At 35.2% G+C, this 20604-nt stretch overlaps 1 protein-coding gene across 2 annotated transcripts in view; it reads left to right on the forward strand.

Annotated features, from left to right (window-relative positions):
• Positions 1-12807, forward strand: part of chst15b (carbohydrate sulfotransferase 15b) — a 56725-nt gene extending 43918 nt beyond the window's left edge. For both annotated transcript variants that reach the window (XM_088915626.1, XM_088915627.1), the window contains exons 4-8: positions 4788-4931; positions 8896-9052; positions 9646-9802; positions 11519-11666; positions 12568-12807. In XM_088915626.1, coding sequence (XP_088771752.1) covers positions 4788-4931; positions 8896-9052; positions 9646-9802; positions 11519-11666; positions 12568-12770 — 809 coding nt within the window. In that variant the 3' untranslated portion in view covers positions 12771-12807. The remainder of the gene's footprint in view (positions 1-4787; positions 4932-8895; positions 9053-9645; positions 9803-11518; positions 11667-12567) is intronic.
• Positions 12808-20604: the final 7797 nt, after the last annotated feature.

Genomic DNA, 20604 nt, shown 5'->3' on the forward strand with positions numbered 1-20604 from the left:
GTGAGAAATTGTACATTATACATACATAAGCAATTTTATCAGCACCTGTAGCTGATATGTAGTTGAGGGACTATTTACCTTGATGGCTGTCTGCCCATTAGTATAACAAATAGTTGCTCTGGCCTCAACGGAGAGATTTGAGCATTAAGATGAGATGGTATTTTACACTCTACAATGATGAATCTTAGTCCTGGTCCTGAGTGGTAGTTGTGTCTGACGGTTTTCATTCCAACTGGTCTCTTAGTCACTGGTGCATGTATTTGATCTGCAAGCTTGTTTAGATCTTTTCCTGCACTTAGTCCTTGGTTTAAAAAAAACCCTGCTAAAGTACTAGTAATGTGAGCACACAGACCTTCATGCATTAATTCCTCAACTTCCTAATTCCTAATTTGCTCCCTTATTTCTTATTAAAAGCTATTCACATTTCATCATGTTCTGGTGAAAACAGGCAGACGGGAATGTATGTGGATGTGATGATGTACCAAATGTGTTCACAATTAACATTTTTCTTATTCTCCAAAAGTCCCATTGGTCACATTTCAGCTCACACACCAGAGCAAGGGGCAGGACTGAAACTCGAGAACTGGCATGTGGTTGACACTAGTAATAAACCCCACAGACTGTGGGGGACCTTTTAAGAGCTGACAGGAAATTTAAAAATGTGCCACAGATAGAATATTGAAATTTGCTTGCAAATAAGAACTTGGCTGAAGCAATATGCAGCAGACACAATGATTCACCAGGACCACTGTGTCTGCTGATAATTTTATTATTGCTTCTGAAACCTTGCATTTCCCCATAAGTTTAACATGTTAATACACTGTGCTTACTTTGCCTGGCCATGCTTTAACAAGGTGTGCATGTGTACATTACCTGCGTTCACATTAACCTACTAGAACCTACTAGAAACCTACTAGAAAGCGGGTTTCTTACACTTTTTTTTACCATTGTATTGCATATGACAATTCAAGTTCAAAACAAACATATGAAAAGCAGGATACGTGGTACTTTTTTAATTTTAAAAGCATGGCCTATTACCCTTTGCACTTTTATCAGTGGGGTACACTTCATTGTTATGCACTGCATAAGCTCCAGGATTCAGCCCTAGAACTGAATTAAGATAACTCTGTAGTGTCTGGCTCTATTTTGACTCTTCTTACTGTGACAGACATGGATTACAAACAAGCAGTTTTTCTTGTTCTCAACATGGTGCATAATAGTTAGAATTACTATACAGTTATTTTGCACATCATTCATTACTAATAGATTAATAAGGTGGTTATTAATGCCACTGATTTCTCACAATCCCACACACAGCAGAAACATGCTCTAGTGTATGTGCATATTAACACTGATGATATATTTTGGTTGTGGAGAAATTGCTTCAGAAAATTGCTATTAGAAAGTAACAAAACCTTCAGAAAGCAACACAGTATATGCATTTAACTCCTTTCTTCACAAATTGAAAAGCATTTTTTGAAGTAAGGATTTAACTGCTACTGTGATTGTCAAACCTTTGATTTACCTTTGTAATATTATTCAGAATTCACAACAATGCAATTGATTTCTGTTAAGCATTTTTGTATGTGTTAAGAAAATGTAAGAAACTGCAAATCTTCAGCACAATCTGTCAATATTATCCAGTACTCAAATTATTTTAAATTAATAATAGGCTTATAAAATATACCATGACATTAGAAATTACTTAATTAATGGGTTATGGAAATAGACTTGAGTTTTTTCTATTTATTAGTAACTGCAGGATAATGATTTCACTATTGAATGGTTTCATAACCCCCCAAAAAGCCATATGCTGCACCTAAAGAGTCTTGTTGTGCTTGAATAGGTGCTCCAAACTGATAGAAGTGGAGAATTATTGCTGCTCCGAAGCTCTTGTCCAGCACTCAATTCATTTTTATGGAGTATCTTAAATTGAATAATATGTTTCATCTCCAACTCAGAAAAAAAACTGGAGCGTTGAAAGGGGACATTAATGAGAGTAAGAAAAACTACTTATGTAGACTTGGAGTTCCTTTTTTAAATTCTGGCAATGTGGCGCTTGGAGTACAACAGCCATTTTATTTTAAGAAGGTATTTGAAACATTCATTTGAGTGTACTGTAAGTACACACAAGAAGTGGAGAAAGAAGCATCTTGCAAATCTATTTCCAAGGTTTTTGTTTGGTACAGTATATTAAACTTAATTGGAAGTTTTACAGTATGTCTGAAGGCCGAGATACTGTAAAATGATCATTTTAGAAGATTTGCATAAGCAAGTAAATGACACAACATTGGAAATGGGTTTTGTGCTAAGTTGGAAAATCCCACCCTACTTGGCCATAGCACTAGATCTGTGTATTTACTGTACACCCCCTCAATGTTCGTACCCGATACTGCTGTGCTTCCAGCTGTTGGCAGTGGTTTGTGTGTGTGTGGGAAGTTTTTCACAAAGCCCTTGGGGATTTTAAGGCCCCAGTCAACTTACTGGAAGCCTTTAAATGCTGCAGAGAAAATGATCCTGTGCATAATCTAGGAAGACACATTATTTTTAGAATTTATTTTGCCCTCAACATCTAAAGCTGTTTTTTAAATAGACATTAAATAATTTAGTAGCTTTGAACATAGGGGAGATGCCAGCAGTACCAGTGTGGTAGTCAATTCCTGTGTGAGAAGTGTGTGGGAGTCCATAAAAGTAGGAATTCATTGTCTGGCTTAGACATGGGCACAATTAGCTTCCTAATTAATAGCATGATGTTCATGTCGGTGCTGAGCTCAGATTGTCTTTGAAGTTTTCTGCAGCCTTTTGAAACTTTAAAATTTGACCTTTAGGAGATGTATAGTATCACAGTTACTCGTTTAACATCCTTGAAGGGCTAGTTATGTTTTCTTATTATTGTAGAACTCAGTTTTTGTTATTTGTCAAATTTATTGTTTTTTAGTGCTTAAAACCAAAACTAAATGAATACTCTATTGGCTCAGTGTTTTAAAAAAACACAAAAATGTAAACGTGTGAGGACTTCAACTGCATCATTCCAATTTAGCAATGAATGTATATTTTCTCTTAAATGTTGAGAGTATGATACAATTTAGGGAAGTAATTTGAAGCCTTTACTTCCCACACAAGTTGATTCTAGGTAGTTTTTATAACATTAAAATGATAAATACTGTAAATGTACTGAAAGTCTTTTTTTCCCTTCCACTCATTGCTTAAAATAACTAAGGTACTGTATGTCTGAAACATGTACGGTAACAAGGTCTAATGTCTACTTTGATGAAAATTCAACTGTTACATTTTTAAATATCATGTCCTCAGGTTAGCAACACTTAGCAACAAAGGCACGGTGGAGTCTTTTCTCCTGGTTCTCAGTTTATAGCACAGGACTTACAGTATTTTCCTCCTTTCAGATCGTCTTTTACCTCTTTTCATAGACGTTATCGACTCCTGATACACAGTCAATTATCACGTTTCTCTGCACTTTTTGGAAATTTCAACATGCTTCTTTTTTAGCTGCTGTTTAATTAGTAGCTGACCAATCTTAATGATTTAACTCCGTTTAAATCTAAAGCATGAAGTTCAATGATCTGGCAGTCCTATATTAAATACATATAAACATTGTTCCTGGCAGTCCTTTTCTTTATAAATTCCAGACAGAAAAAAGTTTGCTTCCCCAAACATAATGATGTCAAAGAAAAGTCTTAAATAGATCATTGTCTCTTATTGCTTTATTATTTGGCATTGTGTAGAAATTGGTTTTGCTGGGTTGTACAGTACATATCAATATTGTAATTCTTTCTCTTGTATATTTACATTTTTCACGTTTTCCTCCATCCCTCATGTTATCATAAACCACTGACCTCTGCAATATGATTGCAAGATTGTTTTTTCCTGAAGCTTCAAGGCCAAAGAAAACAGAAAGAACACAGCACTAAAAATGCAAAAGTGTTCTCTTTCACTTTTTAGTAATGTTGTTTAATTGGCTTGACTGGGAATTCTATTATCTCTGCTTAACAGAGATATGCAGTATTTTAGCATATGATTAATAAATTGTTTGACACAGTGCAATGGTTCCCAACCTTTCGTCCCAGAACTACTTGCAGTATATAAACAAGCAGTTCGGCTGGATGAATAATATCCTGGGATATCCATTTTGTTTTATTTAGTTAATGCTCAGTATTTCAGCTTTCCTCTCATAGTTTTAAAGTAAGTCTGATCATGCCAAGAATGATGGAATGTGTATGTGGACAGTAGAACTCAATCTAAACTGACACAAGAGTAATTTAATGGTGCAGATCATTCTTATCCAGTTACATGTATTTTTACTGTAGTTACTAATCACAAATGTTTAAACATTGGTAATTGTGGATTATGGATTTATTGTCATGTAATTACTTTGAAAAACAGTGCTTACCTGGGCTTGTTGACTCCTGCATTTAATAGTGATTTACTGTACTGTACATATACCATACAAATGAGTCATTATGTTTGCAGTAACCAGAACTAAAGTTCCAGCTCTTCAGTGTAATTTTCCTGGTGAAGACTGAATATGTAGTAGCAAATTTGCTATTACTTCAAGAGTGTAGAAATTCTTTTCCTACTGTGAAAGACAAATCTTAAATTCACTGGCCCCCTTTATCATGTATGAAGTCTTTTTTAATAAGCTTTCACTCAGCAGCCTAAAGAACGTCAAAGCTAGATGACTCAGTAGCTCTGCAGACAAAAAGGAACTCCTACACTGAGATGCTTCACACCACCACAACTAAAGTTAACGTGCTTTTTATTTTCTGCAGGAATAATTCGAATGAGTGAGGGGTTCCATGATCGATATCCTGTGGACGATTACCTGGATCTTTTTGATCTGGCTGCTTATCAGATCCAAGATCATTTGCTGGGAAATTCATCTGGAAGCAAGTACAAGAGGAACATCATCATTGGTAAATTCTGAAATTCCTTCCTTTTTTTGCTTCATGCAAATAAAATAAATACTTTCACTTCTAAAAGTATCCCACAGTGTGTCCCTGTGTCCCTTTGCATCTACCCATGATTTTTTTCCTCTTTCACCATTGATTTTCTTTTCTCCACGGTTAAAAGAAGATGCCATACTTTGGATGAGACACTAAGCTAAAGCCATTACTAGTTATTAAAGATCCTATGACACTGTTCTGAAGACTAAGAGTGTTAAGCCTGGTGTCCTGGTACTTTGATTTAGATTTTGGGCTCATTCTATCTGCTCTGTCTAAATTCATCTGGTGAAGTAATTTCTCGATTCCCCACCTAATCTACTGTGTAATGAGATTGCAGGTGCAGAATGGTATCTGTGAGTCATCCAGGTTGGTGCTGCATTCCCACGGTTGGTGAAGGAGTCCCCTCCTATACAGTATGCTGTATAAAGTGCTTGGAATCCTTTAGAATGAAAATATTTTACAGATGAAAGTCATTATTATTTTTATTCAAGTCAACAAAACAATGGATACACTAGTGGATGTGCATGACAAAATAATTCTTATCTGCCTTTTGTCTCTCTAAGGTTTTTTCCAGTGTTCATGTCAGGCAGCAGTGTCCTTCATTCAGTAATGCTATGCTCTGTTAAAGTATAATAAAAACCTTATGGAAACTTTAGATAGTTTGTATGTTACGTTCGATTTCTCAAAGTGTTCCTGTAGTGAAATCTCTGTAAAGGTCAATGCTGCAGAATGGCTTGTGCACAGCAATTCATCCTGCTTACTGTGCATTTCAGGATGCATGACTTTTCTCTTTGAGGGTGACCTCAGAACAACTGCAAACTAAACTATCTAATGTATGTTATGGAGAAACAGGAACTGTTACCGTGAAATTACACTGGAGGGCTTCCTGACTGCAGATTATAATGTGGGGCTGATCTCACAAAAAATAGAATAAGAAGTCGTGCATTTTTCTCTGACATTTAACATTTTTTTTAAGTTTCCATCGTAGATATTCTCTGTAGGTGATAGTGAATGTTGTTTCCAGATTTATTATTTAGTGCCTCCAGGTTCTGCCTCTGAAGGACTAGGAGCCTTATATCAACAACCTATCTTTCTTGTTTACTATCAAGATAAATATGTTTTTTACTGCAAATGAGTTCAAAAGATTGCATTCCTGTTGTGTTCGAAAGAAGGAAACATTTCACTTGTACTCCTTAAGCCCTTGTAATGAAAACTTCTGAAAAGAGATATGCAGCTATTCTTACAGATGTGTCATTATTCAGATGGTATTTTTATAGGGACAATCAAGCACAATAACTGTCTTTTCACCAGGTGGCTCACCTGAGTGTTATGTGGAAATGTATTGTATTAGTGAAAGCTGAATATGATTTAAGTATTGGAATCAGAGGATTAGTTATTAGTTACTATCCGTTCTAGATTGACTTCAAAAGGTTGCGAGAGAGTGTTCCATTTTATTATTTGTGCCTGGTATATAATTTTTTTCCATTGTATTGTTTGCAAGTTTATGTTGTTATTTCAACTGAGAGTACTTTCTGAATGCTATGAAAAATCAGATGTGAAAAGATGGCACGCAACCAATTGGAAGGAAATGGTGTAGAAGTATATTGAATTTTTTACAGGGGAACATAAATACAATGCAAATATGATTTGGTTTCTTTGTGTATATTCATAAACGTGTCCTGATGGAAAAATTAAAATTGCGCAGAACAATCATAACAGAAACAATAGCAAAACCCAAAAATATTTACATTGCAACAAACAGCAAGTAAGAACTGATGTATCCATAAACTTATAATAATAGAAAACATACTGTACAATAGAAACTTCAAATTAAACATAATATCTATTTAAAGTCAAGCTCAGATGTGGTACATTTACTTCAGATGAGTGCTATAAAAACCTGCTGAACCTCCTTCCTTCCAAGAACAGTCACTCTGCATTTCTCTGCATCTCCATTACAGACTGCATTTACATGCTCTTAAAACGATAGTGTTTTGTAACTGAAGTCCACATATGCGTTTTAGACTGCAGTCTTGTTTAAGTGATTATTAGTTAGGGTTGTAATTATTCTACAAAAAAGTTTTTTTCACTGGGATGAATTCTTAGCAATTAAATTGTTGTACATGAAAAAAAAAATGCATTCCTCATTTTATTTTCCTCTTTCTTCCAAATGATTTTGAAGATTCCACAGATTTTGGAGATCAACACACATGCTTGAGATGAACTGAAATCCTGACAATGAAATTAACAAATGAAAATAACTTAATTGAATAAAATAAAATGCCCGTCAATGAGAGCCTCTTTAATAACATTTGCAAATCCCATTTGCTGAAGTAGTATGCCATATTTGCTGTTATTCACCAAATTGAAATAAGGATAAATCCACTATTATAATATTTCTGTTGAATCTGCATATTCAGCATATGGTACTGTAAGTACAAGGCCTTTCTGTCAATCATAGAACAGCTGCTGAAGGTACTGCAGGCTTCTAGATGGAGTCAACATGTGTACTTTGAGTTTTGTAGTAACTGCTCTAGTCAGGGTAATTGAAATAATAAATGGGGATTTGAAATCGTCATTTTATTGTAATAAGCAAATCAGACTGGACAGATGTGTGTGAAATAAAATTCCCTGTCAGATTTTGTCTCTCACAATCTCTCCCTCCCTCGAAGTTGCTCTCTCTCTTTCTCTCTTGACATGCAGCACACCAGCAGAAACTGATTAAAGACTGATTGGACGCACACAATTCCTTTTTGATATGTCAGGAGTTATTTGTCACGCTTTGAACACAGATTACTTGCTCACCGGTTTGTTTCCCTTTTAAATAAATAATCCATCTGATTAAGTAGCGTGCCAAAAGTCCTGCTACATATTAATGATTGATCTGCTGTAACAGACTGCACAGTCTTGGAGGCTCAGCATAAGAGTATGCAATACATGAGCAGAACTAGTCTCGAAGCAAGCTCCTGCTTTAAGCACCTTTAATTGGTCTTCCCAGTACTAGAAACTCCCGGGGGCATGTTTAATAAATGAAATTAACTTCTGTTAATCTTAGAACAACATGTCATAATGTGGAACAACATGCCGTACAATTAGAGGTATCATAGATTTTGTCCAAGTTAGCCTTTAATAGGGATTAACTGTGCATAGCACAGTTTTCTGGCCATAGGAGCCTTGAGATTGAGCATTTGTTTTGATGCCTAACCATAAAATGGCAATTACATTTACAATTACTTTAACCAAATAATTACTGCAATCTATAAAGAGCTTTTTCCTTTTTTAACTGAAGGAAACATTTTTTTTCACACTGCTTTCATAAATAAAGAAAATTTGTAGTTCATGGTAATGGACAATGCACTTTTGTGCTGACTGCAGAACCTAATTAGGATTGTAGCTCATGTATTGCATTACCATAGTGCAGCATGCAGAATGAACAATAGTGTCACAGCTAACTCAAAACATGATGAATCAGTGCTTGAATTAAGATCTGATGGCATAAAGTATTGTTTAATTACCTAATTCAGGGGCTTATTTGGGATTCAGTGGGACAGCTTGCATAACAAAGTGCTAACTCAACAAGACAAAGGGTCTCATTTAAAATGACATTTTTTTCTCCACATTTGCACTTTGCAAATCCTTTGCTGCCATCTTTCAGATGGTCTCATTTAATCATCAAAGTTCTATGTGACGTTGAATTGTTTCTTCATACATTAAGTCATCAGTCCCACTTCTAGGCAAGAACATAATGTTAAACATGGCAGATAGCTTTGAAAGGCCAATTCTTGTTCTTAAAACCATGTATCTGTACATTAAGTGTACCATGACATGTTTATTTAAAAAAACCTGAAGTTTCACTGATGTTTTTGTCAGGATTCACACTGTTTTTTTGACTACAGTATATTTGGAAGTAAGCTGTACCTGATCTATTCTGCAGGTGAAGCAAGTGCCTCTACAATGTGGGATAACAATGCCTGGATCTATTTCTATGACAACAGCACTGACGGAGAACCACCATTTCTGACCCAGGACTTCATCCACGCTGTTCAACCGAATGCCAAGTTTATTATCATGCTCAGAGACCCTGTGGAGAGGTAGTATCGCAGGCTTTATTATTCCTTTAAGATAGCTGTAGCCGCAAGGAGGAAGAGTTTAAAACAGGACATTTGGGGTTTCCTGAACACAATAAAGATGGAGATAAAGTCAAGGTGTCAGGTAGCCGGTAAAAGCCTATATTTCTCCCTTTTCTAACGATGCCCTCCATGCAATAGCTTCTAAAATCTAAATCCAAATGCCAGTCTGCACTTATTCTTTTTTTGCTTCATGTCTCTCAGTTTGCCCACATTAACTGAAGCACAGAAAGCTGAGCTTGTTTTGTCCTAGCTTGCTCAAGTGGAGGAATTTTATTGATTATATCCTTTTATAATCTTCTTAAACATCTTGTTTCCTGTGGATCTCCAGTGGAAATGTATACTTTCTTGCAAATTTAGTGGAGTATTTGATTTGTTAAAGCATAGGCTTTGATTCCATTGCCCACACGCTTTGTGAGTTTTCCACAGGATTACACATGGAAATGTTAGATGAAGGCAAGCCAAGCTCCACCAAGTTTAAACCTGCCTAGGATATTTTGTAAATGTACAGTGAAGATTTTGAAATAATATTTGCTGTGCTTCTTTGTTGTTTGTAGGCTGTATTCAGACTACCTTTACTTCGGAATTGCCAATAAGTCTGCAGAGGATTTCCACGAGAAAGTGTCTGAGTCTCTGCAGCTGTTTGAGGGGTGCCTGCTGGAGTTCTCAATGCGATCCTGTGTATATAACACCACACTCAACAACGCCATGCCTGTAAGTGGGACTTGCACAGAGCCCCGCTTTTTCTTGTCTCACACTCAGTCCATTACAGCGACATAAAAAGAAGAAAAGTAGAAGAAAACAGAAAAGCTACTGTCAGTTTTGGGAGCTCGGCACTGTAGTCAGCACTGCATAAAACACTGCACTGGCAGCACATTAAAACCACACACTAGTGAAAAGCCAGTGGAGGTTAACAAGATGTTTGGGACAGAGAGGTGAGGAGTGCAGGTCTTGGCCTTGTTGGCTTAGCACAGATGGCAGCCTAAATGAGTGCTTGGTTAAAATAAACAGGCCGCTCCTTTTCTGCCATGTTTGCCGTGTTTGTGAAGGAAAGTGCATGCTGTGCCAACAGTGAGTCTTGGCACAGAGTCTACCTTTGGGTCTCCATGGTGCCAACAGGGAATAGAAATAGGAATGAGAAAAGATGGCAATGAGGAAGCTCTGTTAGAACCCTGGCCCCTCTTTCAGTCCTGAGTGATGAATTTCAGAGAGCAGAGGTGTGTTCCAGTCAGATTATGCTGCCGTTAAATCTTATCTTTCTAATTGGAAGTCCGATTTAAATGAGGAACACAATAATTGAGTGTGATAGCTGAAGGTCAGTAGGATAAAAAAATAATCAACCTGAATATTACAACAGGTGCCACGCTAATTTGTATAATTACAATTTTAAAATAATTTTTCCACTAATTACTGGAGGTGGATTAAGATTAAAGCTTCAGTTAATTTGACCAGACTCCAATTTAGAAATAGATTTGGGAGTTGGCGCTATGTTACCACTTCAATGATAGTATTAAACTAAAGGCAATATCCATATGTATTTATGTATTTTATATGTACCAAAGCATATTTTTCATTGTATGCTGTTTTATGCACATATGCTCATAAACAGTATTCCTTCTGTGCAACTAATGTACAGTTTGTTCATGAATATCAGCATATTCGATAACCTGCACTTCAATCCATGTATAGAATGCAAAATGCACAAGACATTTTGAAATAGTATACTTCACCTTCATTCTGTTCACATTTAGAAATACTGTGAACTACAGTGAAAAAAAGTAGTAATAAGAACACAATAGATGATACTGAAGAGAGGAAACTAGGCTGCAGTCATTTCATTTCTAACTTTTTTGCTTGCTAGTGATTGATTCAATACTGGACAGTTCTTACCTGAAAGATACCAGAGTAACAGCTTTAACAGCTGATTTTTGAAGTACTTTGTAATTCTTTCTAAGTAAGAGGCAGGTGAGGGTGACTTCTCTGGAATGGCACAGATATCTTTGCACATCCTTGAGCCTGAGATTGGTGATGCATGCTTTGTGGAATATGGATGTACTCCTGAGCCAGAATTGCTAAAATCAATTTGCCACATGGATGACACTGTATATCTGCTCACATTCTTATTTAAATGGGACTTGAATGTAGTCAATAGGTGATCATATTGGCATATAAAAAGCTGAAACAAATGATTATTTTCCTCCTGTTTGGAATATATTTTCGGGTCATGTAATTATTACTAAATCTTAGGAAATGAAAAGAGTAAAAAGATAAACTATGCAGTGATTGTATTATTATTATGTACTATTATTATGTGGATTTTTTTGTGCACAATTTAAAATGTATTTATTTGTGTGCATTTCTTCAAAATGCCTGAATATCACATTGTCTGCAGTTCATTAATGCTTAATATTTAATCTCTGTTGTTTGCAGGTCAGGTTACACGTAGGACTGTACATCATCTATTTACTGGACTGGCTCACAGTTTTTGACAGAAATCAAATATTGGTCCTTCGTCTGGAAGACCATGCCTCCAATCGGAAATACACAATGCACAAAGTCTTTGACTTCCTCAACTTGGGTATGTAAAATTTAGCATTACAGTTAATAAAGACATTTCTCTCTCTGTCCATATACAGTATAAATAAACAGAGAAATACCTGGGTTAATAAATATATAAAATCTTTCTATATAATTACATCATATTAAAACACCAGTGCCCTTATTTTCCTTGATTGCATTCTTACATTCTCACACTGATTTTAAAAAGCAATATCAGGATGCTGCAATTTAGTGTTTAACGTAGTGAGATTCTTGTCTGCTAGCAGATGTCTCTGACTCATTGTACAGTACAGTCCTGAGCCCATTTGACATGAAGTACTGTACTCTCCACTCAGCAAAAGAAGTTATGCGTTTGAGATGAGTGGTGGGAGTGAAGTTTCTGTAGGGCTGCTGGGCTTACTCTCCGTGGCAGGGTGAGGAGCTTGGCAGTCTGGGAGGCCTTAGAAATAGAGTTGTGGCAGCCAGTTAAGTTGGCTCGGGCATCTGGTGATCATTGCCACAGGTGCTGAATGTAGATCAGAAATGATTACAGATCACAGTGTGATCACAAATCACTGCCACAGGTGCTGAACACAATCGATATTTCCTCAACAAAGTTTCATGTCCTCCCACATGCAGTTCTCATTGATACTGCCACTTCTGTTCTTCATAGAGGTGTAATTTCAAACTGCAAAGATGTGAATATTCAAATATGCAGTTAAAATGTATAGGGGTTGCTGGATGGTTGCTTAAAGGTGATTACTACAGATTGAGAAATGCATATGCATTTGCCCTGAATTTGACTAAAATCAAAGGACTGTTATGTACAGTATCTTAAGGCTACTTAGTTATTATATTTTGTTTTTTCTGTTTCTTTGTGGTATCCTTGTATATACACCTTTAACACCCGTTTACCTTAAAAATATTTTTGCTGAAAACAGGCCCTCTGACAGAGCAAAAGGAGGCAGAAATCACTAAAAGCCCAGCTTCCAACACTAGAAGACCTGCTGATAAAAACCTCGGACCCATGTTGCCTGTCACCAGAGAGATTCTCAGAAACTTCTACACTCCTTTCAATGAAAAGCTGGCCAAAGTTTTGAGGAATGACTCTTTCCTTTGGGAGAACCACGCAAAGCCCATGTAATGACTGTAAAATCAAATACAAAAATTTTTAATACAAAGTCCTTAGTTTCTGAGACTTCTTTAAAAACATTCTACAGGGAATCTTCAGTTCTAACTTATTCTAAGTTATTCACACAAGGTATAGGAAGATTGAATAGAAAAACACCACAGTAATTTCTGATTTTGTTTTATCTCAGAGGAGAAGGAATTTTGTCTTTTCAAACATTGCAAGAATTGCTTTTTGAACTACTCTGCATTAAATAAAATAAACGGTGTAAGGACAGATTTCAGCATATATAGACTCTCCAAATGGGTGTTTTCCAAGGAATGTTCAAAATATTAAACATAGATTATTTTCTCTGAATTTCAAAGGCTGCAGTCATTTCATTTCCTAATGTAACCATATGTAATATACTTTTAATATTATTGTTATTACAGTAAATACTACAAATCTCACCATTAGTAGGGCTAGTAGTTTGGAAGTAGTTTTCTGAAATGAAGATCCGATTTGAATCCAATTTAAAGTACCACAGATCACTGAAATCTAGCAGTTCATTACCACAGCAGCACATTGACAAAGAAGATTCATCATTACTTTAAAGAACAGTGACTAGTTTATTCCTGAGTGTACTGTGAATCATCTTTCTCATAGAAGTTCCTAGTTTTGCTGCAATATCTCCATCTGGTGGAGAAAGATAGAAATGTGCAATCAACAGAAGTTATTTTTTTAATTTTGGAAAAAAGGTAGAAGAAGTCTTCTTTTTAAGTGGTACATATGCAGTTGTAGAATTATTACTTCAGTATATTTTCAGGTACAAAGAAAGTACTGAATCAAAACTCAAAACACTGATACTCTGAGTTATGAGTTCCTCAGCTTAAAAGCTTTGTGATGATCTAGTGTTCTGTGTGCAGAGCAAAGTCTGTAAAAGCATAGGACTTAATAATTCTTCACCAGAAGCAACAAGATAGACATTTGAAAGAAATGGTCTTAATGGGCATTTAGCTGTTGTTAGAAATGTCTAAGGTACGATAGATGCAAGACATCACAGCACAGTTCAGCAAAGGTTTAAAGCAAAGTGTTTTGTTACAAAATAAGTGATTTTTCTGAAGAACACCCAAGAAAACACACATAGTGTATCCTTCTGTGCTGCTTTGAATTCAAGCATTTTCAGCAAAGTTTTATAAGTACAGCCCCGACCACTCTCTAGTGTTACCATGAATGAGTGTTTAGAAGATATGCATTAGAACCTATAAAATGGATATGCAATGATAAATTCACTGCACTTCACTACAATACATGCATGCCACCAATGGTTATTTTTGACAAGACTATCCGTGCCTGTCAGTTATTCCTGAAATGTCACATACAACAGATGTCTGTCTTCCTAAATTAAGTATGAACTACAAAGGGAATGCCTAGCAATAATTTCATCACTCAATGTTTAAAAGTTTGAATTGGTTAAGAGGTACACATGGAATATTGTACCAGCTTTTGAATCCTTCATCTTTTTTCAATTTAAATTGGTGTTGGTGTACAGATGGATGGAAGAAAAAAAACAACAATATACTGTACATACATATTTACACAGAAGGTCAAGTGTTAAGTAACGATATGGCTACTGGTATGAATGAGAAATTGAGTCTGTTGGTTTTGGAGTTGGAGAGTCATTATCTGCGTTCTGATGAGAGTAACTGGAAGTTATTAAACAAGGGGTGTGAAGGATCATCGCAGATGGATTTTGCTTGACGCAAAACATGTATACACACATGTTTATATTGGAAGGAGTTCCTCAGTGTTTTGAGTAAGATTTGTGTTTCTTACAATTTTGTCTTTTTTTCCTCAGTTTATTAGTAATGAATATTCTGATTTTTGTTACTGTAATTTTTCATTGTGGCCTAAACGCAACTGACAAATTACGGTCTCAACCTTAGTTATGAAAAATATGTGTCGAATAAATAGAAAAAAATCCCTCAGTTTTTAAAATAGTTAATCAAAATATATTAATGATATTACATCTGAGCTATTTTAATTTGATATTTGTATAATTGTGTCAGGTAACTGTACAAATAACACAACCGGTACAGTACATGATTAAAACAAACATGACATGCACTTGTCTGTATGAAGCTCCGGTCCCTGACTATCTTGTGAAGTTTGTCAAATCTGCTGCAACATTATGATTCTTGGCTAGCATGCACAGCTGCAAGGGTGCAAATTCTGGTGATGTTACTGTATGGAAATGCTATTGGGATCAACCAAGAGGTCACGGGGAGGCCATAATGCTGGCAGATGGCACTATAGTGAGGGAAGAAGCTGAAAAGACAAGGGTGTTTTTTGAACAGGTTGTGGAACAGGCTCCCATATGCATATAGTGGTACCAAAGCCATTAAAGTACCTCAGCGTAAAACACATTGTGACAACCAAAGGTTAAATTTAAGTATACAATTTGCATGTACATATTTATAGACAAATAAGTGTGTCAAGTGTATAACAGTAAGTATGTTTATATGATATTGCATTTTAGTCACAGTCTAAAAGTACTTTTGAGAGAGTTGGTTAACTCCCAAGATGAAATTTCATTTGGGTGCTGTTTTTGACAGTTATAAACACAATAGTCTTGTTAAAGGCTTCTGTAAATGTACCCATTTATAATGTATGCAAGGACAAATTCATGAAAGTAATAACTTTAAGGCATGTCTTTCCAACTCAGAAAAAAGTATTCTGTGGAAAATCAAAATCAAAAGAGCAGTTTGAGTCTTTTACACCAGAGGGCAGCCAAAACACATGCAATGAATTAGCAACTCACCAAAATGTCATATAACCAGTGTTTTTCTTTCTGTCTGTTTAACATAAAATGGGAGCTCCATCTGGTCCCTGGAAAGTCCAGTCCAGTCTAATAGATTACCATGAAATCATCAATTTCTAGAGAACTGGATTAATTTAGCTGTGATCAATTAAACAAGTAACCTGTTTAATTAAGTCATTAAGGGAACATTTGAAAAAAAAATGCTTTTCAGTCTTTAAGAACTATAGAGTTCTTTTAAATAAATTGCTTGATTCAGAGTGACTTGTAAGACCAACTTGGCTGGTCTTAGATATTAGCCTTTCTTAACTCTTAACTGTTTTATTTCTACTAATCAATTTTTTAATTGGACTCATTTACCAGTTTTTTAAGCTGCTTGCAACCTTAAGAGATCTATAAAATTCTGTTCAACTGTAGCTCACAAAGACCAGTATGTCCTTTTTATACCATTTTTATATCTGAAATCATTACTTTAAGTTACAATAACTACTCAAGTCTTTAGCAGGCGATTGATTTAAAGGTTTACCTGTAAAGCGCTTTGAGTGGAGTGTCCAGAAAAGCACTATATAAGTGCAAGCAATTATTATTATTATTATTATTTAAGAGATCTATAAACCTTTGCAAAATCTGATCATCTAAGGCTGAATTTTAGCCTACTCCCTGGTCTACGTGACTAGTTTTCATACTTACTGACCATCCAAAGCTAGGCAAGGCTAGAATTTTAACAAGGTAAATACACAAGTAAAAAGGTATGAATACAGTTAAGATGTATTTTTTCAATTAATTAGTCACATTATCACTGTCACCGGGACAACTTCATATGTTTATTTAAATAATTATTTAATATTAAAGTAACAATTACTGATCTGATAATGGGTAAAACAGATCAATTTTCTGTCCTCTTGAGAAATGAAAAACATAAATATATACACTGTACTTGAAGATACTGAATAATATTGACAGTGATAAAGGTGTATGTGCTTTGATCAGCATTTTTATCTAAATATATAACACACATGAAATGTTTGTTTGCGATCAATAGAACAGCCATGAAACCCATTTAAACTAGACAAGAATGTATTTATTTACTAGTCTAAAATTAGTCATCTAAAAACTTAGAAATTATTGAAACCCACAGGTGTTTGCATTGAGTGAAATTCAACTAAATCCAGAAGAAGATCCATAACATAAGTGAGTAAAGTGGCCTCTTAAGATATTTTAGCTAACAAGAGAAAAGGTATATTTTCAGTTTAATTAAAATATATAGTGTAGTGTTGGTTAAGGTAAAACAACTGTCTGTACTACAAATTTCATGTCTGAAATATTCCTTTCCAACCCATGTTAATTTCCCAAATCATTAATCACGCTTACAAACACTATAACTCTATAAGTCTATAGACTTTTTTATCATATCATTGCCAATTTTACATTTCAACATGTTATTTATGACTTAAAAGTAGAGACCCTCAATTTTTAATGAAGGTGTTGTGCCAAAGATTTGACATTTTTGAAAATTTTTAGCAAATGTTGTCATTGCAAACTTAAATTACAATGGGCTGTCTAATTTACATCATCTGGGGTCTAGAAAGCCAAATCCAACTAATTCGAATGCAAAGTCTTTGGTTTTGATTTGTGAGGTACAAAGGGTTATTAAGCATTTCCAGATTCATCAGGCTATAATTCTGAAATATCATACATCTTTCCTTTCCTGACATTTTGCTGGAAAGAAATAAAATACTGCTTAGTTTTATTTATAAAAAGTACAGTAGTGCTTATTAATAGTGTAGTGTACAAATGTCAATGAGATATCATTAATGCTTAGTACAAAAACCAGAGATTAGAAGAGCTACTTTTCAGCTGCAAAACTGTACAGTATATCAGTATAGAGGCCAATTATAATAAGAGATTAAAAACTTTATATTTAAGCTTTGTTCATTTTTAACATAGGATAAACTATGATTTAACATAGGATATGGGCATCAGACAAAATGTACAGTATAACTTCAACAAATTCACAATGTTATTATTATGGATAAATGGAGTTTAATTAGGTCACTCCTAATCTCCTAAACTCAGATCCAGATCTTGCCCACTTTTTCTCTCCTGCTTTTAAATGTCTTGCCTCCTTCTTGTGCATCTACTGAGTGGCACTTATCGAGTTCTGTTGCCACCTGTTTGCTGGCTTGTATGCTATCACCTGTATCATGTGTGGCCCTCATTCACAATTCATCTCCTGTAATCCATCATGAAATATCAATCACCACCATCAGCACCTTAGGCTGGTGGTCTTCCGAATCATACAGAACCATGTCTACATCAGAACCAATCTGGCAGGCTTAAACATTTTGTACCATAAACTTTGCTATTGAGGAACTCTGCATTGGTGTTTTGGGGTTCTTTGATCACTTTCAGGGTTCTGTCAGACAGGTAAGTTACGCCAAAGAAACCTTTAATTCATTTTATCTGTGGTCGACTGACAAACCTAATTAGGAACTGACTGAGCAATCGAATGACTTTTTTTTGTAGCAGGTACGCTAACATTTTATTGAACAAAAATGACACAGGTAAATGCATTATGGTGATTAACATTTGACAGCAATAGAGGTCATCAAAAAAGGTTCCATTTGAAAGTCTCAATGGCAACTGTAAAAAGCAAAACTGTACAGTATGCTAAACGCTTTTCTCCAGGTTGCAAGCTGCCTTCTGGGATTCTGTCCCATTCCTCTCACAGATCCTGTACACAGGAGATATGCACTAAGCACTAGCAGCATCATGCAGTCTCAATTCATCCTGTAAATGTTCAAAAGGACTCACATTTGATTAGGGTCTTCCATGGCATAACTGTGATATCTGCAAGTAAGCTGTTATTGCACAAGCAGCATAGGACAGACTGTACTTTTGTCCTACTTTCTGGAATTGTACTGTACCAAAAGTTATTATTTCATTCTGCATATATGAGAATCATTGCATTTAAGCAGTTGTAAACATATTACAGCATATACTGTACGATGAATACAGGCTAAACATCCCTTGGAACAACACATGGTTTGCAAATGTTATGTTTGTTAAGTGTTAATGGCTTACAGATTCATAAACATGCTTTTATTTAGAATGTGTATTTTGGCATTCTGAACAAAGCATTAAATAAAAGAATGTTTTCATAAACACTATGGAATGAGATAATTTATATACAGTGCTGATTAACACATAGACCTCCAATGAGATCTATTATATGATTTTACATCATGCGTGCCTTTTATTTTTTATGAAAATGACATATTCTGTATAGAACATATTTGACATGTGAACAAGGAAGTGTGGTACAACACTGCCAAAAAGTATAATCAAATGAAAGCTTATAGGATTGATATTCATTTGCTGAAGTGGTTAGCCTGTTATTTTTCTGTGTGCAGTGCTGGGCTGATATATATTTATTTATTCTCTTCTCTTTTTGTTCATTCTCTTTTCTGCTGGTACATGGGCACTAAATTGCACACGAAAAGAATATCGTAAGCAGCTGGTCAAATAATATTATGAGCAAAAAAGAATAGGTCTAATAACCTGTTGGACAATTGAAAGCATATTGCCTTGTTTATTAATTTAGTATGGAGTGTGTACCAAAAAGAAAAGTTCCAAATTCTTTCCAAGTAGCCATTCATGAGATCACACCTGGAAACAGCACCTCCTTCATGAAAAAAACATCAGAGCAGATTCCAAAAATAAGAATGTACAAATTCCAGCAAGAATTCAGGAAATAGACAAATTGGATGTGAAGATGTGATTGAATGCGAAAACCACAAAATGGATGTGAAGGCAAAAGAGTCAATATGTTTGATTGATCCCATACTATGATATTTGGACTAGAAACATTTTTAATTAAAAAAAAACATGACCCACTTGCAGTGAGAGAAAAAGTATGGAGGAAATCATGTGACATTTAGCTTGTTGGTGTTGTGCTGTTTCTCCACATTTTTTTAAGAAACCTATTGAAATATCAAACCACAAAGACCTGGGTGAGGTGAATGGATTACTTTCCTATTCCTGTCAGAAGCAGTTTTCTTTTAAGCTGATTTGCTTGATGGAAGCAATGGATATAGTGGCTTGTCAGGCCCATTAATTAAGCTTTGGGCTTTTCATCTTTCATTTTGTGATATTACCTCTGTCTTAGAAGGGTAGCAACTTGGAAGTCTCAGATTTCCCTTTTTTCTGTCAGTTCCAATCAGCTGTGCACTTCAATTGAAAGCCTCAGTGGACCGAGAGAACTCTCAGCAACTCTCTTAATGCCCAGACCTTGTAGTGCTGTCAAATTTAATGTTAACGAAGCACCATTTTGGCAGAGGTTTTCAAAATGCAATGATTATATGGTCTTGCAGTGATTTTTTTAAAAATACTGTATGAAATATACAGCCACTTTCCTAAGCATTAAGACAAATAATTATTGTACTGTATAAGCAGATTTTTTGATAAAATAAACTGTGGATGTCTGGCACTCATGTTTCCTATGTATTGAGTTGTCTCTAAGCTTCTCCCCTGGATAGGAAGTTGCATGTGCAATAATGTTGTTCCTTTTCACTCTTTTAAATACAAAAGGTTTGTGAAGGTGGATGATAGAAGATTTCCTCTAAAAAAGACATGCATGTATAATAATGTATTTCACTGTCAAAGTCCCACCTGCTTCTCCATTTGCATATCCTGTATTTGAAAACAACAAAATAAATCACAAAAAGTTTTTTTTTATTTTCTGAAGAGAAATGGAAATGAATAGCAAAACACTTTTTCCACAAGAAGTGAAAATGAAAGATTTTAAACAAAAGTACTGTCAGGACAAGCTGTTTTGAAAAATTACAAAGCAGTATGACAGTGCCTTGACAAGAGTATGAGCACAGCAGGATAAATATATAATATTTATATAATAAATAATAATAATATATATATTAAACTTTAGCTAAATCAGCCAGTGAAAAAATATCCTGACAAGGCTGAATGGATGGACAGTAACTTTTCCAGCAATATCTTCAAGCATCTCTGTGTATCAACAATACATTTAAGAGG

This window comes from Atractosteus spatula, chromosome 5 (assembly GCF_055471065.1).
Source record: "Atractosteus spatula isolate fAtrSpa1 chromosome 5, fAtrSpa1.hap1, whole genome shotgun sequence".
Classification (NCBI taxonomy): Eukaryota; Metazoa; Chordata; class Actinopteri; order Semionotiformes; family Lepisosteidae; genus Atractosteus; species Atractosteus spatula.